Consider the following 26,352-nt stretch of genomic DNA (forward strand, 5'->3'; position numbering starts at 1 on the left):
CTCTGTTCTTGCAAATTTTTACCACCACAGAGCAGAGACCAGAGGACGTGGAGACCCAGCGCTTCTGGAGAGCATGCCGGGAGGAACACGACCTTCCCAGCAAGCCCAACAGGTGCCAGTCACCTTGCGGTCAGGGCCAGTGCTCCCAGAGTGACCTGGCCTTGGCTCAGCACACAGGTTTGCAGCACAGACCGTGAAGGCTCTGCTCTCCCGCCTGGGCTTTGACAAGAAGCTGGTGGCTCTGGAGCACAAGCAGCTCTGGGACAGCCTGCTCTGTGCTGACACCCAGCACTATGCAGCGGGTCTGCTGGCCAGGTGAGATCTCCTAGTCTCCGCTGCCACCACCAGCATTTGTGCCCCCTGCCTGGAGTGGCCCACACAGTCCCTGGGGCTGTAAGCGAGAGGGCCTTGTCAGCGAGGGAGGGCCGAGCAGACTGCAACAGGCTGGGAGAGGAGGATGTCCAGAAGAAGCCACCTCCCAAGGGGCCCATGTACCCTTGCAGAGTGCTGGGGAAAGATCAGACCTCTGTGAGACCACACCTGGGAGAGGTCTGCCCGCCTGGCTCAGGGCCTTGGTGCCTTCTTCCCCTGGCAGGGAGATGTGCTGTGGCTTGACCCCCTTGTGTCCCTTCATGGCCTCGCACCTGCTCAGCCTGCTCGTCGGGAAGCAGCCCCGCTGGCATCTGCCTGCCCTGGCGTTCCTTGTGGAGGTGAGCCTGATGGCCAGCGCTGCCTGGCTGAGCTGCCTCCCAGCTCTCGGGCCTCTGGTACCTGCAGCCGCCTGGGAGGCCGCCCACGCCCACTGCAAATGCCGGCCCGGCAGCTACAATCCGTGCCCGGGCTGCGCAGGGCTCTGCTGCCTGTGCGGACCAGGGGTGGCAGGGGCACAGCCCGGAGAGCTTTCAGGAACACATGGGGGATCCGTGGCCAGCACCTTCTGGCCGAAGCCCTTGTCTCCTGCTCCCTCCTGGCCATGGCAAGAGCCGGCTGGGATGGCCCTGGCAGGAGGCTTTCCTTGGATTCCCTCAATCTGGCCTCTGATCTTGGCTCTGCTCCACTCTTCCAGCTCCTCAAGCCCTGAAGGAAGATGAGAATCCATCATGCATGAGCAATCTGCTTCAGATGACCTTTGAAAGAAGATGTGCACGACTTTGTTCATCTGCTGGATGAGATGTACCAGCGTCCATCGGCGATTTCCAGTGCCCATTGAAGATGGGAGCACCTGCAGAGCAGAAGTGACCAGCTGGAGCTCCACGCACGGCTCTGGCTGCTCACAGCTGAGCCTGTGTGAAGCTCCTGCAGCTCCTGCCATCTCTCTCCCTGTTGGCACCTCCCTCCCTGCAGCCCTCAGGCCCTGCCCATCCCCTTTGCTGCCTCCCAGCTCACCCCTTACCATCGCTTTCCCTTAATAAACTGTGTTTTTCACTTGACCCGCGTCTCCGTGGAGCTGAAGCGGCGCAAAACCTGAACCGGGGGACACGCAGGGCCCTGCTGCCCTTCTCCTGCCTGCTGTGCTCCGGGCACGGACAGAGAGGAACAAGGGCAGCTCAGGCTGCAAAGGTGCCTGTCCCGCTGCTCCAGGGCCATTTCCAGCCAATCAGAGCGTTTGCTGCTGCTGACTCATCAGTTGCCAGGAGCGGGATTTGGGGCGGGGGGAGGTGACCCCGGCGATGGGGATGGGGCGTGCGGGGGCAGCCGGGGCCGCACTGGTGGCACTGGGGGTGCTCGGAGCCCCCCGGCCGCGGGGGGAGGGGAGGGCGCGGTGAGAAGGGGGCAGGGCCCCAAATTAACCCAAAGGGGGGTCGGGACCCCCAAAAGGAGCAGGAGGCGCCTGGAACCCGCAAAACCAAGCACGGGGGAGGGGATTGGGGACTGGGGGAACGATGGGGAAGGGGCGGGAGAGCGGAGGGAAGAGGGGGATGGGACCCCCAAACAGGATATGGCCAACTTGATGTGGCTGCCTTCAGATGTGCATGGCAGCCAAAGGCAGCCAAAGCTTTTTCCCAGTCCGTGTGATTCCAGTCTGTGCAATCCCAGTCTGTGCAATCCCAGTCTGTGCAATCCCAGTCCATATGGCCCAGTCCGTATAATCTCAATCCAGTGTATCCCAGTCTGTCTCATCCTGATCTCTATGGTCCCATTCCATATGGTCCCAGCCCATATTTGATCCCAGTCCAGTTTATCCCAAGTTGTGTGGTCCTGATCCCTATGGTCCCATTCTGTGCCTTCCTGACCCATAGGATCCCAGTCCATATTTGATCCCAGTCCATATTTGATCCCAGTCCATATTTGATCTCAGTCCATATTTGATTGCAGTGTGTGTGGTCCAGCACACACTCCCAGCGTCTGGAATTCCAGTTCCCAGCCAGGAAAAAATGTTCCTGCCCTTGAACTTCCTTCTTATTCTCTCAGCAAATTATAATAAATTAGAAATCAAGAAATTATAATTAAAATTAAATACATCAGAATAAAAATGAAATATAAAAATGAAATATAATTTCAACTCTTCCTTACAATACTCCAATAATGACTCAAGCCAAAACAACAGTAAACTATTAATATAACATTATCAAAAAATATAAATAAACAAATTATATACAAAGAAATACCTTTTGTAAGTTTTAACTCAGTAACCAATATACTTTAGATAAAAAATATCTAAAAAACTATCATAGAATCTAACACACCTTAGTAAAAAAAATTCCTATTGCAAATATACTAAACACAAAACCAAACACCACTATAATTTCTCACACATTTGAACCAAACAATTAAACTTTATCAACATCCTTAAGTACTCTAAAAAATTAATTCTTTTTTCAAAATTCTAATTTCGGGTGCGTGGTTTTATTTGGATATTGGTTTTTGAATTGTTTGGGTTAGATGATTTAAAAAATGAGATTTTTATAGGAATTGAAACAGCTGAGAAGGCAGCACTCTGCACACAGCAGTGACTGAAAATGAATGGGACAGAAATCAGTAACTCTGAAAGTTTTATTTGCTGTCAAATACATCCCACCCAGCCACCCCACACAATCCCCATCCCACTGCTCCACATTGGGATCCCACTTCTACCAATCACCTCCCAACCCCAACTCACCCTGGTGGCTGTGAAATGGAGTGAGTCTGGCACAGGACTGAGTTTTTGTGAGGCGGGAACCAGCAATTTGAGGTGAGATTGAGCCCTGTTGGGTTAAAATGCAGTTATTTTCATTGGGATTTGAGTGGTTTGGAGGTGACAGATTGATCCCTCTTGGCTTTTGGAGTGCAAAGACATGGAGAAGAGAAAAAAATTTAAGCCAAACCAAAAGGAGAAGCAGCCAGGTGTGTTCCCGAAACAGATCACAGGGAATGTGAGTGACCAGAACTGTGCCCAAAGTGCCTCCTCCAGTGGGGGATGGAGCTGGAGCAGCGCACGAAGCTCTGCCCGCACTCGGGGCACTCGCAGGGCTTCCCTTACCAGTGCCTCCGTTGGTGTTGGGTCAAGTGAGAGCTGCTGGAGAAGCTCTTCCCACACTGGGGACACTCGTAGGGCCTCTCTCCAGTGTGGATGCGCCGGTGCTTGATGAGGGTGTAGTTGTGTAGTTGTGCTTGAATCCCTTCCCACAACCGGGGCATTGGAAAGGCCTCTCCTCTGTGTGAATCCAATTGTGCTGGAGGAGATCTGACTTGATCCGAAACCCTTCCCACACTTGGAACACTCGTAGGGCCTCTCCCCCATGTGGATCTTTTGGTGGCGGATCAGTTGGGAGCTATGGCTGAAGCCCTTCCCACATTCCTCACACTCGTGGGGCCTCTCCCCAGTGTGGGTTTGTCGGTGCACAACAAGACAGGAGCTGTACCTGAAGCCCTGCCCACAGTCGGGGCAGAGGAAGGGCCTCTCCTTTGTGTGCGTGCGCTGGTGATCGAGGAGATTGGAGCTGGTCTGAAACCTCTTCCTACATTGATCACACTCATAGGGCCGTTCCCCAGTGTGGGTCCTCTGGTGCCTGATCAGGTTGCAGTTCCTCCTGAAGCTCTTCCCACACTCCAAGCAGGTGTGGGGCTTCTCCCCATCATGGAGCTGCTCATGGAGCACCAGCTCCGAGCTCTGGCTCCATCTCCAGCCGCCTTCCCGGCCCAGGCTGGCTCTTTCCCCCTCAGATCCCCGCCAGCTGCATTTGCAGCCCCTCCTCGTGCGGCATCTCCGGGGCTTTTCCTCCCCATTGGCTTCCTGCGCCGTGGAGCCGCTCAAAACGGCCTCTGCCACCAGGTTCTGCCGCGGGCATTTGTCCTCCCTGCTCTCCATGCTCAGCTCCTGCTCTGGGGGAGGAAGGACAAGGACAGGATGGGATTTGCCTCTGTGCCACAGGCAAGGGCAAGGAGATCCCCCCAGGGCTGAGCTGCAGCCAGGGCCGTGCTGGGCTGGGAGAGGGAGCAGCACAGAGGGGAAAGGGGCACTGACTTCCTGCTCACCTGCCTCAGTGTCCCGGGGCATCTTCCTCTTCCTCGCAGCCTCCCAAGCACTGCGAATGGGAAATCCTGGTTTGAGGACAACAAGGTATAGGCACATTGAGTTTGAAGTTCCCTCTGCCCAAGTCCATCTCTACAAGTCACTGGCCATCTGAGCTCCAGAAAAACCTCCCAAACACCAAGATTCAGCCATGGAAAAGCCTCCCAGGAGTTCCCCATCCCTGGTCCCTCCCCTTTGGTGTTCGGGGGTTCCCCCCTGTCCCAGCTGCTGGGGTCACGCTTGGATTGGGGGTCCCCCTTCTCCTCAGTGCCCGCCCTGCCCAGGCTGCTGGCAGTTCCAGCAATGCCAAAAGCTCCCCCCTCTTGGCTCTCCCCATTTCGGGATGCCGGGGCTGTTTGGGCTCCCGAGCTCCCTTCTCCCCTCATTCTCTGCTCGGGGCTGCAGCGGCTCCAAGGAGTCCCCCCTGCCCCTCTCCAGGCTCTTGAGGCTCCCGCCAATGGTGGCACTCCCCCCTCTCTGGGCTCCCCACTTTGGGCTCCTGGGGCACACAGGGCTCTGCTCCTCCAGGCTGACTCTGCCGGCACTGCCACCGGCACCCCCCGATGTCCCCCCGAGGGGCCTTTTCCGCTCAGCATTGGACTGCTTCATTCTCCAAACATCCCCCCAAAAACCCAACTGGGAGTGACTGGGAGTGACTGGGAACATGCTGCAGGGAACTCGGCTACGCTGAGGGATACTGGGAGAAACTGGAAGGAAAGTGAGGGTGAAAGAGAGCAACTGGAACCATGTGGAGCACAACTGGTTCATACTGGCAGGGACTGGGAGCACACTGGGCTCATCTTTGGATCATACTGGCAGGGACTGGACTAATACTGGGAGTGTCTGAGAGCGACTGGGAACACACCCTGCACATCATCCCCCATGCTGGGCCTGACTGGGAGCAATTGGGAGCACACTGGGAGCAAATGGCATCATACTGGGACTGACTGGGCTGATCTAGGAAGCAACTGGGAACCATGCTGGAGGCAGCTGGGGCCATACTGGGAGAGATTGGAAGCATCTGGGATTATACTGGGACCACACTGGGAGAGCTGGCATGTGACTGGGATCAAACTGGAGCTTACTGGGATGATACAGGGGTTGAAAGGGAGCAACTGGGATCACACTTTGGGCCACTGGGAGCAGTTGAGAGAAACTGGGATCATGCTGCAAGTAAACTGGAGAAACTGGGAAGGACTGGATGCATGCTGGAGGCAACTGGGATATACTGGGCATGACTGGGGGATCATACTGGGAGAACTGACACCTTACTGGGGCCACTGGCAGTGCCTGGAAATGACTACAGACATGCTGGGGGCAACTGGGATATACTGGGAGTGTCTGTCACCATACTGGGGGGACTGGAACCACACCGGGAACAACTGGGACCATGCTGGGGAGAACTGGGCCCACACCGGGGGCACTGGCATCAGACTGGGAGTGAGTGGGAGCAACTGGGATTAGACTGCAGGTGACTGGGATCATACTGGGAGTTGCTACACTCATACTGGGATCACACTGGGTGTGAATGGAACCTGACTGGGGGTTACCGGGAGCTACTGGGATCAGCTGGAAGGTTCTGGAACGATGCTGAGAGGACTGAGACTATAACTGGGGCAACTGGCATCATACTGGGAGCAACTGGGACCACCCTTTGAGCAACAGATGGAAACTGGGATTGTGCTAGAGAAAACTGGGAGCAACTAGGAAAGACTGGGATCATTCTGAGGTACCTAAAACCTACTGGGAGTGTCTCTAACAATACTGGGGGGACTGGAACCACACTGGGAACAGCTGGGATCATGCTGGGAGCAACTGGGACGATGCTGGGGGAAACTGAATCTACCCTGGAGGCAACTGGGCACCACTGGGACCCTGCTGGGAGGGACTGGGACTGTTATTGGGGCAACTGGGATCATAATGGGAGGAACTGGGAACAACTGGAATTATGCTGGGAGCAACTGGGATCACAGTGAGAGCAGCTGAGTCCATACTGGGTTACACTGGGATCTCATTGAGAGCGACTGGAATCATACTGGGATTGACTGGGAGTGGCTGGTTTTGTGAATTTTGGGGGGTTTGAATTTTGGGGGATTTTATTGGCATTTTGAGGGGGTTTTTCTGGGGAAGTTTGGTGTTTATTGAAATTTTTCTGTGTCTTTTTTTTTAATTTAGTTTGTTTTACTGGGATTTTGTTGCGATTTTTTGGGACTCTCAGAAATTCTGGGGGTTTTATTGGGATTTTTAGGAGATGTTGGGGCATTTTATTGGAATTGTGGTAACATTCAGTAGGATTCATAAGGGATTTGGGGTTTTTTGGGATTTGGGGGGTTTTGTGGAGTTTTTTGTGTGTTGCCAGGATTTCTTTGGATCTTGGGGGATTTTGTGGGACCTTTTATGGTTTTGGGGACATTTTTTGGGGATTTGCAGATTTTAATCAGGATTTTTGGTGCTATTGGGATTTCAAAGGATTTTGTGCGACTGTTATTGGGATTCCAGGGAGTTCTAATGGGATTTTGAGTGATTTAATTGGGATTTTGTGGGTTTTATTTGGACTTTTGGGGGTTTTAAGGAGATTTTGGTGCCTGTCAGCTCTTCCCCACACCCAAGGAATGCTCCAAAACCCCCCTAAAATTTCACAAAAACCCCAAAAAAACCCCAAAAATTACATGAAAGTCCTCAAAACCCCCAGAGAATCTCCAGAAATCCCAGTGGAACTCACCAAAATTCAAAATAAATGCTAAAAATTTCAATAAATCCCCCCCCCTCAAAAACCCCCCTGCAACCCAAACAAAACACCTAAAATCCAGAACCCTCCAATCAACAAAACACCCCAAAATCATGTAACCCTCCCAAAACCCAATAATTCTCCCCAAAAATTCCCACAAAGCCCAAAAAAGCCATCCCGAAATTCCCAAAACCCCAAAATCCCCACAAATCCCCACAAACCCCCCAGACTCAGTGGGGCCGCCCTGGATCAGGGGGCACCGGCCGGTGGAACAGGAGCCACTTCAGGGGCCCTCGGAGCTTTTTGGGGAGGGGGCACCATGGGAGACCCCCAAAAACCGGGTGGGGGGGGGGAACCCCGCTGTGCCCCCTCCCCCCGAAACCCCCAGACCCCGGTTCAGGGTGGGCCTGGGACCCCCGAGACCCCCAAATCTCCCCCGGGACCCCTCCAGGAACCCCAAACCGCCCAGAGCTCCCCCAGGGTTGGCCCAGGACCACCCTGGACACCAAAACCTCCCCAGGACTCAGACACCCCCCCCCATTTCCTCCGAAAATTTACCCCAGACCTACCTGAGACCCCCCCGCAAATCCATCAGACTGCCCCAAATCCCCCTCAGACCCCTCAATCCCCACCAAACCCTATGAAATCCCCTCAGAATCCCCCACATTTCTCCAGAGCCACCTCAAACCCCCCAGATCCACTCACAACGCCCCAGTTTCTCTCGAAATCCCCCAAAATCCCCTCAGACCCTCCAAATTCCCCTCAGATCCCTCTTAACCCACCTGAGAACGCTCCAGACCCTCTCAAGTTTCCCCCAAGCTCCCCAAAACCCCCTCAGAACCCCTCATTCTCCCCAAACCCATGTACACCCCCCTATTTTCCGTTGATGCCCCCAAAAATCCCCGACTTCCCCTCAGACCCGCCCCAAACCCCCCCCCAGTTTCCTCCCCCCGTCCCCACCTCAGCTCCGCTCTCCCCTCACAATCTCCCGCCACCACAGCGCGCACGGGCTCCCAACAATGGCGGCGCACCCCGCCGAACCAAACAATCACCGCGCGGTACATCAGTGAAACAACCAATCACGGTGCCGGTCCCCTCAGCAAGGCCCGCCTCCCCGGCGCCGCCCCAGCCAATCCGAGGCGAGCCGGAAGCGGCCCCCCCCCCCTTCCCGCCGCTCCTGGGCCCCGCCGGGCTCGGGACAGGAGCGGGAGGGGCCTGAGAGGGGATCGGGGGGGGGGGGGGGCGGTTCTTGGAGGGCCTGGGGGGGTTTTGGGGTGGGGTCGTAGGAAGGTCTTGGGAGGGTCTGGGGGTGTTGGGATGGTCCTGGGGGGAGTTTGGGGAGGGTTCTGGGGGCTCCTGAGGGTGTCCTGGTATTGGAATAAGAATCCCAATATTACCAGTTAGATTTGGCCTGGGCCAGTCTGACCCTTGCTGCTGGGCCAAAGGCAGCAACTGTGGTGTGTCACCCCAGAGATACCCTGGCCTGCTGGTGGTTGCAGCTGGGCACTGAACAAGTCCAGGCTTGTTAGGAACTCAGTTTACCTCAGGAGGAGAGCTTCAGGCGATGGTGAAGAGAAAAAGAGATGGATTCTGCTGGAGAGTTTATATCCAGAGGTATATTCCAAGGTTACAGATTTCAGAACATAGGCAACTGCTCCAACAGAATACCGGCCCAAACGTCTGATCACCTTTTTAAGCTCTGGGACAGTGGAAGGGGAGGGAACAGGTGAGCCACCAACCAGGTGAGAGGGGCAGGGTCTCAGGGGGGGATGACACCCAGACAGGCCAATGGCCTCCGGGCCTGAGGGGCATCCTTTGAACTTGACCAACCACACGACGCCTTGCTGGAATGTTAAACCTGACTGACAGCCCAGCAGGGGGCGAGGGGGAAGGGGAAGAGAGGTATTGGCACACCTGGGCAAGGGAGTTTACAATGCATTGGAACATCCTGGGAGGGTTCTGGAGGTTTTGGGGAGGGGCTTTGGGGGCTGTGGAAGGGTTTGGGGAGAGGATCTGGGGGGGTCTCAGGGGACATCCAGGGCTGGGCCCGATTGGGGTCTGGAGGCAGGTTCCTTCCAGGCACGGGCATTCCAGCATTCTGTCAGGGACTCCCTGCCCTTCTTCCCTCTGCTTCCAGCTGCAGAATGTGCAGCAAAGCCGCCTTTGCTGTCTGCTCAGGGAGCCCAGCCAGCTGCTGCAGCCTGACCCTGCCCTGCACAGCTCCCCTGGCAGGCACGGCAGGAGCAGCGCCCTGGCAGCCTCAGCAATTGCCTTCTGACATCTCTGGCATGCACTGCCATGGGCTGCAATTCCAGCTGCCAGCAAGGAAAAGATGCTCCTGCCCTTCAAGGCCAAATTCTGAAGGGCCCAAGACACAAGTGCAGCAAGATCTTACACAGACATTTCACTGCCAGCCTCTATAACTTCATCCAGGGCTGTTTGAGCACCTGGATGGGGAAGGAAAAAAAAATCAGGGGAGGGTCTTTGGCTGGAAGCTGCCACAGGTAAAGAGAGACCCTGGAAGGGAAAAGGAGCAGACCAAGGAAGGCAGGAAAGAAGGCAGGACACAAATGGCAACCAGCTGACAAGGTGGCACTCTGAAAACCAAACCTGGGCTTATGGAATAAGAATGGGACAGAAATGAAGAATTCTGAAACTTTATTTACTTGGCTTCTCTGAGCAATCTGTGAAGCCAGGACTTCACCATCCTGACAGGGAAGAAGCATTTTCTAGATCAAACCTGAGCTTCGTCCCTTTTACTCTGAGCCCAGTAAATCCCAATGAACTCATTTGTGGTCGTTTTCATCAAGGGCCCAAGCTCTTTGTTCCAGCACATCCAGCAAGCACCAGGCAGGACAGCACAGGAACCCAACACTCAGCTGAGGGATTCAGAACATCTAAACACCAGCAGGGCACATTGCTCATTTTTGCTCCAATAGATTTGAGAAATGAAACCCTGGGGATGAGAGCTCTTTTTCAGAGCAGTTGATGTTAATGAAATTGATAGAGTCTGAATTTGAAGTGTTGGTCTGTTGTTAAACATTGAACGTTACAGTTCTAGGACTTGCCTTTAGTTGCCGCTATCCAGTGTTACCATTTTACCCTGTATTTGTATCTCTCCCCGGCATACTCTGTATTTGTGCCCCTTTCCGCCTCAGCCCAGATTTGTATCCCTTCCCGTCCCAGACTGAATTTAAATGAGAGGCCGTGGGAACTCCATGAACCCTCTCCGAACAACAAACCAGCACATAAACGATGACTTTACCCCAGCAGAACCGCACTAAATCACCCACCCTTGAGCAGAGCCGGATTCTGTCCTGCCCCCATAATTTTAATAGTGCTCAGCTTGGAGGATCCCCCTATGCTCCGAGCCAACGTTGCCTTCCTAAGGACTCTGGTGAGGACGGAAGCCCCGGCTGTGCCGAGAGACAAAGCTGCGCTGCTGCTGCTCCTCCTCCTCCTGCTCAGCGCGGTCCTGTGGGAGCAGCGGCGCCGTGCGCGACCCCTCGGGTTCCGCACCCAGAGCTGTCTTTAATAAAGGCCTTTTGAAAGGAGCTGCTCTCCTGGCCCTGTTTATCACACTGCCAGAGCCCCTCCCCAAAACCTCCAAAACCCTCCCAGGACACCCTCAGGACCCCCCAGAGCCCGCCCCAAACTCCCGCAGGACCATCCAAACACCCCCAGACCCTCCCAAGACCTTCCTACGACCCCACCCCAAAACCCTCCCAGACCCTCCCATGACCACCCCGCTTCGTGATCCCTCTTAGGACCCATCCGCGCCCCCCAGGTCCCCCCACAATGCCCCAGGGCCCCTCCCCAAAGCCCCCCCGGACCCCTCCCCGCGCCCCCGATCCCCTCTCAGGCCCCTCCCGCTCCTGTCCCGAGCCCGGCGGGTCCCGGCGGCGGCGGGGAACAGGGCGCCGCTTCTGGCTCGCCTCTGATTGGCTGGGCCGGCGCCAGGGAGGCGGGCCTTGCTGAGGGGAGCTGTGTCGTGATTCGTTAGTTCGGGGCCGCGCAGCGCGGTGATTGGTCGGCTCGGCGGGACGCGCCGCTCTTGGCTAGGGGTGTCGGCGGACGCGGCTTGAGCGAGTCTGGATCGTTCTGAGGTGGGTTTAGGGGGATCTGAGGGGAAGTGGGAGGGTCTGAGGGGATTTTGGGGGATTGTGTGAGGAGCTGGGGGGTTGCGAGGTTGGTCCGGGGAGAAATTTGGGGGACTCTGAGCGGATTTCATAGGGTTTTGGGGGGAATTGACGAGTCTGAGGGGGATTTGGGGCAGTCTGATGGATTTGCGGGGGGGTCTCAGGTGGGTCTGGGGTGAATTTCGGGGGGAAATGGGGGGGGTCTGAGGGTCCTGGGGAGGTTTTGGTGTCCAGGGTGGTTCTGGGCCAACCCTGGGGGGGCTCTGGGCGGTTTGGGGTTCTTGGAGGGGTCCCGGTGGTCCCAGGCCCACCCTGAACCGGGGTCTGAGGGTTTCGGGGGGAGGGGGCACAGCGGGGTTCTCCCCCCCCCCCCCCGGTTTTTAGGGTCTCCCAGGGTGCCCCCTCCCCAAAAAGCTCCGAGGGCCCTCTGAAGTGGCTCCTGTTCCACCGGCCGGTGCCCCCCGTTATTAATAAGAAGCTTGACTAGGCCAATATTCAAGCAGCAATCAATTTATTATTTATTATGGTAAAGTATGAGCAATACAGGGCTGGGTACAGTGGGGGAAGTTTTCCCTTCAACTGCACACCGATAATTGATGGTTACAGGTATTTGTAGGGGTAGTCATCAGCTTTTTTCAGTAGTTTCTATTTCTAATCTTTTACTCATCAGCAATTTTTATTCCAAATTATTACATCACAATTCTATACACTATTGTGATTTTAATTTCTCAGGATGTATCTCAAATGAGTATTCTCAGATGGTGACGGTCCAGCTTCTGAAAGAAGAAAGACGAATCCCATCTGGTGGGGTCCAGCTCCCCAGATGTGGGTCCACCTTTTAATTGCAGAGACCATAAATCTCATTACAGTGATGTCCAGCTTCTCTTTGGTTGAAACCATAAACCCTTGAGGTGATGTTCATCTTCCTTTCTCAAGGTGTTTTCCTCTGCTTCAAAAAGGCATGAGATAAGCATATTTCCTTTATATATATTCCAAAGCTATAGTTTCAAGGATACAAGTAAAATTCTAAAATTATACTTCAGAAGGTTATTATTGCAGAGCTTTTTTATGGATGAAATGCAAGCAAAAAAGAACATCCTTAACACCTTAATTCCAATGCTCCTAAATCAACTAGGGTTAATTGCAAACAAAAGAGGTTCAAAGGCCTTTTTCCATGCTTTATTTTCCTCAGTTATTATTAGAATTCACAACCATCCCATTGTCGATGTCCACACATTTCACATTCACAAGTACACACGTCACCTGTTTGTACCTGACACGAAACACAGCTTTGCATCTCACCCCCCTGATCCAGGACGGGCCCACTGAGGCTGGGGGATTCTGGGGGGGTTTGTGGGGATTTTGCGAGGGTTTTGGGGATTTTGGGGTGACTTTTTTGGGCTTTGGGGGATTTTATTGTCAGTTTCTAAGGAATTATTTGAGGTTTTGGGATGTAATTACTGGGCGAGAATTGCGTGATTTTCAGGCTTTTGTATTTTGGGGGATTTGATTGGGGTTGTGAGGGGTTTCTTGAGAAAGGACTTATTGAAATTATTTGGAGTATTTTTTAATCTTGGTGAGTTCCACTGGGATTTTCAGAGATTCTCTGGGGTTTTCGAGGGTTTTCTTGTAATTAGGGGGGATTTTATGGGATTTTCATGGAATTTCGGGGGGCTTTTGGGGCATTCCTTGGTGTGGGGAAGAGCTGAGAGGCACCAAAATCTCCTTAAAACTCCCAAAGTCCAAATAAAACCCACTAAATCCCAATTAAATCTCTCAGAATCTCATTAGAACACCCTAGAATCCCAATAAAAGCCCACAAAATCCTTTGAAATCCCAATAATCCTGACTAAACTCCTCAAGTCCCCCAAAAATGTCCACAAAACCATAAAAAGTCCCACAAAATCTCCCCCAAGATCCAAAGAAATTCTGGCAACACACAAAAAAACCCCACAAAACCCCTCAAATCCCACCAAAAATCCCAAAACCCCAATGAACCCCACTAAATGGCTCCACAATGCCAATAAAATGCCCCAAAATCTCCTAAAAATCCCAATAAAACCCCCAGAATCATTGAGAATCCCAAAAAATCCCAACAAAATCTCAGTAAAACAAACAAAATTCAAAAGAAGCCACAAAAAATTCAATAAACCCCCAAACACCCCCAGAAAAACTCCCCCTCAACATGCCAATAAAATCCCCCAAAATCCAAACCCCCCCAAAATCCACAACACCAGCCACTCCCAGTCACTCCCAGTATGATTCCAGTCGCTCTCAATGCGGTCCCAGTGTAACCCAGTATGGACTCAGCTGCTCTCACTGTGATCCCAGTGTGATCCCAGTTGCTCCCAGCATAATTCCAGTTGTTCCCAGTTCCTCCCATTATGATCCCAGTTGCCCCAATAACAGTCCCTCCCAGCAGGGTCCCAGTGGTGCCCAGTTGCCTCCAGGGTAGATTCAGTTTCCCCCAGCATCGTCCCAGTTGCTCCCAGCATGATCCCAGCTGTTCCCAGTGTGGTTCCAGTCCCCCCAGTATGGTTAGAGACACTCCCAGTGGGTTTTAGATACCTCAGAATGATCCCAGTCTTTCCCAGTTGCTCCCAGTTTCCTCTAGCACAATCCCAGTTTCCATCTGTTGCTCAAAGGGTGGCCCCAGTTGCTCCCAGTATGATCCCAGTTGCCCCAGTTATAGTCTCAGTGCTCTCAGCATGGTTCCAGAACCTTCCAGCTGATCCCAGTTGCTCCCAGTGTGTCACATTTTCCTCCCAACATGGGCCCAGTAGCTCCCAGTAACCCCCAGTCAGGTTCCATTCACTCCCAGTCTAATCCCAGTATGATTGCAGTCTACTCCCAGTATGATCCCAGTCACTTGCAGTCTAATCCCAGTTGCTCCCAGTCACTGCCAGTCTGATGCCAGTGCCCCCACTGTGATCCCAGTTGCTCTCAGCATGGGCCCAGCTGTTCCCAGTGTGCTTCCATCACTCCACTGTGGTTACAGACACTCCCAGTATGGTCCCAGTTGAACCCAGTTGTCTCTGCTCCAGTCCCAGTCCCTCCCGAGATGATCCCAGTCCCTCCTAGCATGGTCCCAGTTGTTGTTGTTATATTTCTGGAATCCCAGCTCTCAGGCTGCCACAGCTCTTGGCTGTCCTATCTTGTATTGCTGTTGTTATATTTCTAGAGTCCCGTACCTTCAGGGTGCTCTTCTCACACACAGCTCTTCACAGCAGTGTCACTCCTGCTTCTTGGTCAGGGCTCCTCCAAAACTCTCCCTGCACGGCCAACCCACTCCCTTTTATCCCAGTTATCTTCATTAGCCACAGCAGCCACCCAATTAAGGACATCACAGCTGCAGCCCATTTACAATTAGGATCGGGGCACGGCCACTTATACAATACATAGATTTTACTAGGACTCCTGCTATACCCACTCACTCCCAGTTGCCCCCAGTGTGGGCCCCGTTCTCCCCAGCATGGTCCCTCTTCTTCCCAGTGTGGTTCCAGTCCCCCCAGTATGGTGACAGACACTCCCCGTATATCCCAGTTGCCCCCAGCATGTCTGTAGTCATTTCCAGACACTGCCAGTGATCCCAGTAAGGTGTCAGTTCTCCCAGTATGATCCCCCAGTCATGCCCAGTATATCCCAGTTGCCTCCAGCATGCATCCAGTCCTTCCCAGTTTCTCCAGTTTGCTTGTAGCATCATCCCAGTCTCTCTTACTTGCTCCCAGTAGCCCAAAGTGTGATCCCAGTTGCTCCCTTTCAATCCCTGTATCATCCCAGTAAGCTCCAGTTTCATCCAGTCACATGCCAGCTCTCCCAGTGTGGTCCCAGTATAATCCCAGTTGCTTCCAGTCTCTCCCAGTATGATGCCATTTGCTCCCAGCATGCTCCCAGTTGCTCCCAGTCAGGCCCAGTATGGGGGATGATGTGCAGGGTATGTTCCCAGTCGCTCTCAGACACTCCCAGTATTACTCCAGTCTTTCCCAGTATGATCCAAAGATGAGCCCAGTGTGCTCCCAGTCACTGCCAGTATGAACCAGTTGTGCTCCACATGGTTCCAGTTGCTCTCTTTCACCCTCACTTTTGTTCCAGTCACTCCCAGTATCTCCCAGTGTACCCCAGTTTCCTCCACCCTCTTTCCAGTTCCTTCCAGTATGATCCCATTTGCTCACCAGCACTCCCAGTCAGCCTCAGTGTAGTGGCACTCACTGCCAGTATTATCCCAGTCACATCCAGCATGATCCCAGTTCATCCCAGTTGAAGTCCAGCAGTTTCCAATCACCACCAGCATGCACCCAGTCACTCCCAGTTCCTCCCAGTTGCTCCTAGCATGTTCCCAGTTACTCACAGCTATTCCCAGTCACACTCAGCACCATCCCTGTCACTCCCAGTTTATCCCATTTCTCCCTAACGTGGTCTCAATTGCTCCCTGCAGGCTCCTACTCACTCCCAGTATGATCCCAGTATGATCCCAGTCTCCATCAGTGCGATCACAGTCTGGCCTGACATGGCACTATGATCCCAGCATGATGTCAGTACAAACCCAGTACAGTCCCAGTCACTCCCAGTACGATCCCAGTATGATCCCAGTACAAAGCCAGTACAGTCCCAGTCACTCCCAGTAGGATCCCAGTCCAGCCCAGTCCCTGGCAGTGCTGCCACTGCTGGGATCCCCCAGCCCTGTGTGCGTTCTCCCCTGGAGGATGTGCCGAGAGGAGCCCCAAGGGCTGGCAGTGGCCAGGCAGGGTCCCCAGCAAGGCCCAGTTGGGATGTGCAGCCCCCAGTTTGCCCAGTTTGCCTCTCCTTTGGCCCGGGCCGGGCTCCCCCCGCCCACAGCGGCTGGGAGCAGCCGAGAGCCCCGCGCTGCCCATCCCGACCTGTCCGGCTCCATCCCCGCTCCTGCCGCGGGCTGCGAGGGCTGCGGGAATGGGCATCGAGGGTGTGGCTGCTGCTGGGGGAGGAGGAGGAGGGAGGGAAGGGCAGGGATGAAGGGGGAGGAGGAGGAGGGATAAGGGAGGAGGAGGAGGAGAAGGAATGGAAGGGGCAGGATGGAAGAGGAGAAGGAGGTGGGTATAACACAGAGGAGCTCGAGGAGGGATGGAAGAGGAGAAGCGGGAGGAGAAAGAGGAGGGAAGGAGGCGGGGTTACAGGGGAGGAGGAGAGGGAGGAGGGATGGAGGAGGAGAAGGAGGTGGGGATAAGACAGAGGAGGAGCGGGAGGAAGAGGCGGGACAAAGGCTGATCAAGGCTGAACAGATGGAACCCCGCTGCAGCCCTGCCTGAATTCGCAGCCCCCACCCCTGGGATCATCGTGCCCCCCCCCCCCCCCGTCGCGCCAGTTAGCGGGGAGGGGGACCCGGCCCAGACATCCCAGGGGGTCCCTGGGTTGGGTTTTTGGGGGGATGTTTGGAGAATGAAGCAGTCCAAGGCTGAGCGGAAAAGGCCCCTGGGGGGAACATCGGGGGGTGCCGGTGGCGGTGCCGGCAGAGGCAGCCTGGAGGAGCAGAGCCCTGTGTCCCCCAGGAGCCCAAAGTGGGGAGCCCAGAGAGGGGGGAGCACCGCCATTGGCGGGAGCCTCAAGAGCCTGGAGAGGGGCAGGGGGGACTCCTTGGAGCCGCTGCAGCCCAGAGCAGAGAATGAGGGGAGACGGGAGCCCGGGAGCCCAAACAGCCCCGGCATCCCGAAATGGGGAGAGCCAAGGGGGGGGAGCTTTTAGCATTGCGGGACTGCCAGCAGCCTGGGCAGGGCGCGCACCGAGGAGACGGGGGACCCCCAATCCAAGCGTGATCCCAGCAGCTGGGACAGCGGGGAACACTGTAACACCAGAGGTGAGGGACCTGGGAGACTTTTTCAGGGCTGAATCTTGGTGTTTGGGAGGTTTTCTGGAGCCCAGATGACCAGATGTTACTTGCAGAGATGGACTGGTGCAGAGGGACCTTCAAACTCACTTTGCTCATCCCTTGTTTTCCCCAAACCAGGATTTCCCATTGCCAACCCTTGGCAGGGTGAGAGGAAGAGGAAGATGCCCACAGACACTGAGGCAGGTGAGGAGGAAGTCAGTGCCCCTTTCCCTTCTGTGCTGCTCCATCTCCCAGCCCAGCGCAGCCCCGGCTGCAGCTCAGCCCTGGGGGAATCTCCTTGCCCTTCCCTGTGGCACGGAGGCAAATCCCATCCTGTCCTTATCCTTCCCCGCCCAGAGCAGGAGCTGAGCATGGAGAGCAGGGAGGACAAATGCCCGCGGCAGAACCTGGTGGCAGAGGCTGTTTTGAGTGGCTCCATGGTGCAGGAAGCCAACGGGGAGGAAAAGCCCTGGAGATGCTGCACGAGGAGGGGCTGCAAATGCAGCTGGCGGGGATCTGAGGGGGAAAGAGCCAGCCTGGGCCAGGAAGGCGACCGGAGATGGAGCCAGAGCTCGGAGCTGGTGCTCCATGATGGGGAGAAGCCCCACACGTGCATGAAGTGCGGGAAGAGCTTCAGGTGGAGCTCTGAGCTGATCCAGCACCAGAGGATCCACACTGGGGAGAGGCCCTACAAGTGTTCCGAGTGTGGGAAGGGGTTTCAGACCAGCTCCCATCTCCTCCGACACCATCAGAGTCACACAGGGGAGAGGCCCTACGGGTGTCCCCAGTGTGGGAAGAGCTTCTCCAGCAGCTCTCACTTGCCCCAACACCAACGGAGGCACTACTAAGGGAAGCCCTGCGAGTGCCCCGAGTGCGAGAGCTTCGTGCGCTGCTTCTGCTCCACCCCGCACTGGAGGAGGCACTTTGGGCACCGCCCATGTCACTTACGTTCCTTGTGATCCATGCTGGGAACACACCTGGCTGCTTCTCTCCTTTTGGTTTGGCCTCAATTTTCTTTTCCTTCATCTTCATCCCTTAAAAACAGCCAAAACAGGCTGCTATTAAATGAAATAAATTGATCAAAGATGTCTAAAGTTCCACAATTTCAGAGGTTTTTAAGGGAGAATTGATGGTTTAGGGACAATATTTTGGAGGATTTGTGGGTTCTCTGGGGGGATTTTGGGCAGTGTTTTCCATCTCTTTGCGCTCCAAAAGCCAAGAGGATTACCTCAAAACAACTGAATCCCTCTGAAAACAACTGTTGCATAATTTTGTTCAGACATGGCTTATAGAGGGACCATGAAAATATACAGCTGGTTTAAAAGTAAAAGGCAGCTGTAAGCAGCAAGTTCTCAGGCTTTTTCCTTAAACAATAAACACCACGTCCTTGAGTAAAGTGATGAGAAAAAACATGATGGAAAACATGGAGGCCTTGAGAACAGTCAATAACAAGTCAACAACAGGATGAGAAAAACAAATGTTAGTCTCAACAAGAAACCACAGATCTTGACAACAAAAGGAGGGGTTGGTGTGTAATCTGTAGCCAATAATGAGCTCGGGTTTTGCAATATGTATGAACTTAATTAACACTACTATAAAAGTGTGTAAGCTGGATCAATAAATCGAACTCCGATTTATTGATCCAGCTTACACACTTTTATAGTAGTGTTAAACAACTGAATTTTAATTCATATGGGCTCAATCCCACATCAAAATAGCTTGTTCCCACCTTAAAATAAACTCAATCCTATGCCAAACTCACTTGATTCCACCGATGGCATGGTGAGATGGGGTGGGAAGGAGATTGGGAGAAGTGGGATCCCAATTTGGAGCGGTGGGATGGGGATTGTGTGGGGCTGGCTGGTTGGGATGTATTTGATAGCAAATAAAACTTTCAGAGTTACTGATTACTGTCCCTTTCAATTTTTGTCAGTTGCAGTTCTATTGGCAGAGTGCCACCTTCTAAGCTGATTGTGTTTGTGTTCTCCTTTCTCTTCTGCCTCCCTTTGCCTGCTCTTTTTCTCTCTCAGTGCCTCCCTTGAGCCAGGGCAGCTGCCACCAAAGACCCTGCCCTGATTCAGTTCCCAGTGCAGGAGCCACAACAGCCATGGGTGAAGTTCTGAAGGCTGGCAGTGAAATGTCACTGTAGGATCTTGCTCCACGTGGCTTTTGGCCCCTTCATAAGAGCTTTGCCTTCACGGGCAGGAATATCTTTTCCTGGCTGGGAAATGGAATTCCAGTTCCTTGGAGTGTGTGCTGTGCAGGACCATACAGACTGGGATCACGTGGACCAGGATTTCACAGGCTGGGACCATAGGGATTAGGAGCAGAGACTGGGATCATACAAATTCGATCATACGGACCAGGATGCTGCACCAGATCGATGTAAACCAAGGAGGTCCCGCCCTGCCTGGGGGTGCAGCCAAAGCTCTCTGGAACAAATGGAGAGTTTCAGGAGGGATCCCAATTCCAATCCCATTTCTAATCCCATTTCCAATCCTTTTGCCAATCTCAGAGTCATCCTGGCGCTGATCCTGGTCCCGGTGCCAGCCTCGGTCTCTGTCTCAGTCCCGAAACACTCCCAGTGCTGATTCTGGTTCTCGTGTCAATCTCAATCGCACAGTGGTGCCGGTCCTGGTCTCTGTCTCGGTCTCAGAGCAGTTCTGGACCCAGTGCTGCTGCTGGTGCCAGTTTTGGTCCTGGAGTGCTCCCACTGCCAATCTCAGTCTCAGTCCTGGTCCCAGAGTGCTGCCGGTCTCGGTGCTGGTTCCGGTGACAGTCTCGGTCTCAGTCCTGGTGGCCTCCCGGTCTCGGTCCTGGTCCTGGTCCCAGAGCAGACTCGGTGCAGGTGCCGGGTTCCAGTCTTGTTCCTGATCCCAGGCCTGGAGCGCTGCCAGTGCCAGTCCCAGTTCCAAAGCACTCCTGTTGCCGGTCCCAGTGTCAGGCTTTGTCCCAGTGGCAGTTCTGGTGCTGGTTCTGGTCTGGGTCTCGGTCCTAGTCCCGGTGCCGGTCCTGTAGCGCTGCCAATCCCAGTTCCCGTGTTGGTCTCAGTCTTGCTGCTGGTGCCAGTTCTGCTGCTGTGTTTGGTCTTGGTCCCGGAGAATTTAGGTCCAATTGGGTGATTTTAGGCCAAACTGGGCAGGTTATGGTGGGTTTCAGATCCCTTACAGTGATTTCATGCCTTTTGGGGTTGATCTTATGCCCCTTTGGCTGATTTTATGCCAAATCTGGAGGGTTGAGGGTGGATTTTAGATCCCTTTGGATGATATAAACCAATTTGGGTGGGATTTGGGTCTGTTTGAGTGGTCTTAGGATAAACTGGGCAGTTTTAAGGTGGATTTTAGATCACTTTGGATGATTTTAGGCCTGTATGGTTGGATTTTAGGCCTCTTTGGGTAATTTTAGGTTGAACCAAGCCTTTTAACGGTGATTTTAGTCCCTTTGTCTTACAGATGGCTAATGAGATGATTGGCTCTCACAATTAAGGGATGAATACTGTGTCAATATTAAGAGAAGCTTTATTGATGTGTGATTACGTTATTGCAGGCTGTTGTTTAGATGTCCTCTGTTCTCCCCACAGTCCCCTTTCCCCCTATTGTTACCATCAGACAGCCTGAGCCATCCAGGACAAGTGGAAAGACGGCGAATACAAAAGCTTGTTCCTCGGGGAGGGGGCGTGGCATGACACGACCTGACCCTCCAATCAAGCTGCAAGAAAGCAGACTCCACCAATAAACAACAAAGAAGAGTTGACTGACAGACTGTGGGAGGGGCCAGGGTTGGCTGATGCAATCCTTGGGGTATAAAAGGAGGAGCGTCCATCTTGAGGATGAGCCAGGCACGTGGTAGGCAGGCACGATGGAAGCTCCCAGGCCTGTTCTTCCTTATTTAGTCCTTTTCTTGTCATTTATATTAAGGTTGAATAAACCTTTTAAAATTTTCAAAGTCAGCAGTCGTTTCTCACAATAACCAAAGGTTCCTTTACTGGAGTTTGGTGCACAGGAGAAACACCAACCATATATTCTCAAGAGGTCAAAATGACACAAAATTTTACTGCCAAAGTACAGAAAATCAAGAAACTTTGGAAAAAGATTTAATAAAACATCTAATTCAACATAAAACACCATAGCAGTAACTTCCTTAACTCAGCCCGTTGCACCTGGAAATGTTTAACCACTTCAGTTGTTGAGGTACCAAAAAATGTTCCATATCAAGAGCATTATAAGGAGAAAGACAGGAGGACAGAAGCTCTATAGAAAGAAATGCACATGGCTACCAACTGCTGGGGTTTCAGTGTGGGTGAGACACAAACCGCAACCATGGAACCCTTGTGACACATCAAGGCCCCTCTGGAGCAAAGAAACCATTGCTGACAGAACAGAAACTCATGGAACCAAGGGGCCATTGTGACCATGCAGATCCAAGGACACCATGGCGGCACTATGGAACCTCATGGGAGCAAAGAGACAATTGTGACACTCTGGTGCCTCACGGAATCAGGGGGACCATTGTGAAACTCAGGCCCCCTATGGAACCAAGGGCCAAGGATGAAGCTGTGGGGCCCATGGAACCAAAGAGCCGTTGTGACACAGCGGGGCCACAGGGAGCCAAGGGGCCATGGGGACATTGAAGGGCTCAGGGAAGCCAAGAGGCCATTGTGACACTGCAGAAGAAAGGAGAACACTGTGACACTGCAGGGACTCCTGGAATCAAGGAGACCCTTGGGACACTGTGGGGCCCCATGGAACCAACGAGACAGGGAGCAGATGTGGCTAGTTTGGCCTCCCGGGGGCTGCTGGACAGGTCTGGCTGACCTTGGCGTGTCGAGGGCTGCTACTCACCGGCCCCTGAAGCACTGGGGCTCTGGGCTCTCCTTCCTATGGGAGAGAACTTTCCTGGTCCTTCTCCAGGGCCCTGTGGCCAAAACTGGGATTCCTTCTCCAAATTCCCTTACATGCACAGATTGTTCCCAGATGAAATCTGCCAGGAGAGACAGATCTGGCTGCCTTGGCTACCTGGGGCCACCTCTCATCTGCCTTTGAAACCCTGGGACCATATGCTTTTCTTTCCTATAGGAAAAAACCATCCATCTCGACCAGGCACTCATGGCCAAAATTGGGCAACTGCCTCTGGAATTCCTTATATCCAAGGATAGCTCCCAGACAAAAGCTGCCAGGACTGACAAGTCTGGCTGGCCTTGACTTCCTGAGGGCTGGCCCTCATCTGCCTCTGAAACACTGGGGCTCTGTGCTTTCCTTCCTAATAAAAAGAACTCTTCTTCCTGTCCAGGCATCCACAGCCAAAACTGAGATTCCACCTCCAAAATGCCCAATATCCAAGGAAAGCCCCTAAACTAAAGGTGCCAGGAAAGACAGGTGTGGCTGGCTTGGCCTGAGGGTGGCCACCTCTCATCTGCTTCCAAAACACTTGGACTTTATGCTTTACTTTCCTATGGGGAAAAAAACCACCAGTCTTGACCATGGCCAAAATTGGGATTCCACCTCCAAAGCTCAGTACATCCAAGGATTGCTCCCAAGTGAAAGCTGCCAGGACAGAGAGGTCTGGCTGCCCTTGGGCTCCTGAGGGTGCCTCTCCCCTGCTGTCCAAACACTGGGGCTCAGTGCTTTCCTTCCTATGGAAAAGAACCGTCCTTCTTATCCATGCAGAAATGGCTGAAATTGAGATTCCACCTCTAAAGTTCTTAATATCCAAGGGTTGCTCCCAGGCAAAATCTGCCTGTACCGTCAAGTCTGGCTGGCCTTGGCCTCTGGTGGCTGCCCCTGCAACACTGGGGCTGGGTTCTTTCCTTCACATGGAGATCCCTGGGACACTGTGGGGACTTCATGGAACCAAGGGGATCATTGTGGCACCACTGGAGCCCATGGAACCAAGGGGATCATTGTGGCACCACTGGAGCCCATGGAACCAAGGGGATCATTGTGGCACCACTGGAGCCCTTGGAACCAAGGGGATCATTGTGGCACCACTGGAGCCCTTGGAACCAAGGGGATCATTGTGGCATCACTGGAGCCCATGGAACCAAGGGGATCATTGTGGCACCACTGGAGCCCATGGAACCAAGGGGATCATTGTGGCACCACTGGAGCCCTTGGAACCAAGGGGATCATTGTGGCACCACTGGAGCCCTTGGAACCAAGGGGATCATTGTGGCACCACTGGAGCCCTTGGAACCAAGGGGCCTTGGTGACACAGTGGGGCTTCATGGACCCAGAGGCCATTATGGCTCTGTGGGGCCTGATGGAACCTTGGAGACCATTGTGACTCTTCAGGGCCTCGTGTCACCAAGGGGGCAGTATGGCACCTCAGGGCCACCTGTAAGCAAGGGACCATTGGGACACTGTGGGTCCCCATTGAACCCAGGGAACATGGAACAGCTCTGGCTTGCTTGGCCTCCCAGGGGCCACCTGACAGCTGTGGCTGATCTTGGGATGTCAAGGGCTGCCTCTCATCAGCTCCTGGAGCACTGGGGCTCCATGCTTTCCTTGCTATGGAAAAGAACTGTCCCCCTTTGCAGATGCCTATTGCCAAAATTGGTACTCTCCCTAAAAAATTCCTATTTGCAAGGGTATCTCACAAAATAAAACCTGACAGCTCTGGCTGGCCCTGGCCTCTGATGGTCACCTCTTATCTGTCCTGTAAACACTGGGGCTCTGCTCCTTCTATCCTGTAGAAAAGAACCAGCCTTCTTGTCCACGGACCATGGCCAAAATTTGAATTTGGCCTCCCAAATTCTGTATATCCAAGGATTGCTCCCAGACAAAAGGAGCCAGGACAGACAGGTCAGGCTGGCCCTGTCCTCTGGTGCTTTTCTTAGACTATGAGCTGAATGTTTTCATTTGGAAACACCTTGGAGAGGGCCCAGAGGTGTCCCAAGGAGGGGTTTGGAGGCCTTGGGCACATGAGCACTGTATAGGGACAAAGGAGCTCTGTGCTCAGTGGGGTGGAGGCTGAGGACAGTGGAGCAGAGCCAGGAGAGTGTTTAAAGAGCGATTTCAGTGATGGTGGATTCTTTTGACATAGTGGAAAACAGCCAGAGAGAGAAAAAATTAATGCCAAGTTCAGCTTGGGAGGCTCAGACTGGCACCAGGAGAAAGGAATTTCCCTGGCAGGGCAGGGCTGTGGTGCAGCAAGTCCCCAGCAGGAACCTGGAGCAGCCTAAGGCTTTGTGTTGGCAGGCAGAGGCAGGCAGGAGGCAGAGCTGTCAGCAAAGGAAGGGCTCAGCCAGGTGGGGCAGCCGGGGGATGCCGACAGCCTGCAGGGACAGAGGCACAGGGCAGGGACACCGTGGGACAGCCTGGGCTGCACAGGGCACAGGGATGGGCAGCAGCTGCAAGACAGCCCTGCCAGAGCCAACTTGGGCAGCATTTTGGCCATGGCTGCTGGGCCTGGGCCTGAGGCCACGAGGGGACAAGTGACCCTTGCAGGCCTGGGGCCTCATTGCCTCCTTGTTCCTGCTCAGCAGCCTGGCAGGGGCCGCCCCATGCTCCTGCCCTTGGCATTGCACATCCCCACATGCCAGTGCCCATCCCGGGAAGAGCCCTGAGCAAAGAGGGAGGGACAGGATCTGCCTGGCCAGGGGCTGGGGCTCAGGCCTTGGCCCTTTGCATTCCTCAAACATATCCAGGTGTGCTAAGCACTAGAAACACCTTTGCCTTGTTTGTCCCCAGCTGCCATCACTGCCTCCAGTGTTCTGCTCTCCCTGGAACCCAGGGACACTTTCTCAGTCCTGTCCCTCACAGGGATCTCTTTAAAGTACAAGAAACTTCAGTGTTTCAATCTCACTTTGAGCTCTTGAGAAGTTCTTTGAGTACACTCTGAGGGACTGGGTCTGATGCAAAGAGCACCAAAGCCTCAGAGGCTCATTAAGGTCCTTGTGCTGTATCTGTGCTGCTGAGCTGGGCCGGACTCCGTGCCCAGAGGCAGCTCCTGGCAAGGGCAGCGCTGCAGAGACAGCTCTGGCCAGGAGCAGCTCCTGTGCACAGCCCAGCAGAGACACCAGCAGGGCAGAGACAGAGCTCACCGGGGCTCAGCACTGACAGGGGCTGTGGGATGGCCCAGAGGGGGCTGTGTCACAGCAGCACCTCTGTGGCTGTGTCATAGAGGCACAGAGCAGCTGGGATGTCAGCAAGGGGCTGTGTGACAGCACAGAGGGGGCTGTGTGAGGTCACAGATTGGGCTATGACATCACAGAGCTTGTTGTGTGAGGTCATTGAGCAGCTACACCATCATAGAGGGGACTGTGTGACATCACAGAGCAGGCTCTGACATCATGGCATGGCTGTATGACATCATATAGCAGGCTGTGCGGTCAAAATGTGTGCGGTGGCATTACAGAGTGGCAGAATGACATCACAGAGAGGATTGTGTGACATCACTGAGGGGATTGTGACATCACAGAGGTGGCGTGGACATGATAGGGTAGGATGTGATGCCATAGAGCAGACTCTGCCAGCATGGAGGGTGGCGTTGTGGCATCAGAGAGTGGGTTGTGGTATCACTGGGTGTCTGAGTAACATCACAGAACAGTCTGTGACATCAGAGAATGTGCAGTGACATCACTGGGTGAGTTTGTGACATCACAGTGTCTTCTGAGACATCCCAGGAAGCAGCTGTATGACATCACAGAGTGATATGCCAGCATTGGCTCTGTGACATCACAAGGGGGATTCGTGACATCCCAGCATGTGCTGTGACGTCACAGGGGCTGTGTGACATCACAGATGCCCGTGTTATATCACAGGAGCTGTGTGACATCACAGATGGCTGTGTGATGTCACAGGGGCTGGGTGACATCCCAGAGATGGCTGTGTGACATCACAGCTGGCTGTGTGACATCACAGGGGCAGTGTGACATCACAGGGGCTGTGTGAGGTCACTGGGGAGGTCACTCTGCCCCAGCCCCCCTCACAGTTCCCCCCAGAGCAGTCCAACCGTGCTCGTGCACAGTGGGGTCCCCGGTCCTCCTGGGTCCCCCTGTCCCTGGCCCCTCAGCCTCCCCCAGAGGGTGTTCCATGAGATTGACCCCAGAGCCTGACACGGGGACGGGGGCCACGGCCCTGAGGGTGGCACAGGGGGACAGGGACACTCCGGCAGTATCCCCGTATTCCCCAGGGCCAGAGCCAGGGCCAGGGCT

General features: G+C 54.0%; 2 protein-coding genes across 2 annotated transcripts; one reads left to right on the forward strand and one right to left on the reverse strand.

The window, feature by feature from the left end:
• Positions 1-1,118: 1,118 nt before the first annotated feature.
• Positions 1,119-4,498, reverse strand: LOC131095004 (zinc finger protein 239-like). Its single transcript, XM_058042594.1, has 3 exons — positions 4,456-4,498; positions 3,670-4,302; positions 1,119-1,222 (listed from the first exon to the last, which is right to left on the reverse strand). The coding sequence occupies exons 1-3, from the start codon at positions 4,475-4,477 to the stop codon at positions 1,119-1,121; spliced, it is 759 nt and encodes a 252-aa protein (XP_057898577.1). The 5' UTR covers positions 4,478-4,498.
• A 12,186-nt stretch (positions 4,499-16,684) lies between these two features.
• On the forward strand, positions 16,685-19,074 carry LOC131095013 (zinc finger protein 436-like). The gene is made up of 3 exons (XM_058042604.1): positions 16,685-16,696; positions 17,337-17,402; positions 17,556-19,074. The coding sequence occupies exons 2-3, from the start codon at positions 17,381-17,383 to the stop codon at positions 18,044-18,046; spliced, it is 513 nt and encodes a 170-aa protein (XP_057898587.1). The 5' UTR covers positions 16,685-16,696; positions 17,337-17,380; the 3' UTR covers positions 18,047-19,074.
• Positions 19,075-26,352: the final 7,278 nt, after the last annotated feature.

Source organism: Melospiza georgiana, chromosome 32 (genome assembly GCF_028018845.1).
Source record: "Melospiza georgiana isolate bMelGeo1 chromosome 32, bMelGeo1.pri, whole genome shotgun sequence".
Taxonomy (NCBI): domain Eukaryota; kingdom Metazoa; phylum Chordata; class Aves; order Passeriformes; family Passerellidae; genus Melospiza; species Melospiza georgiana.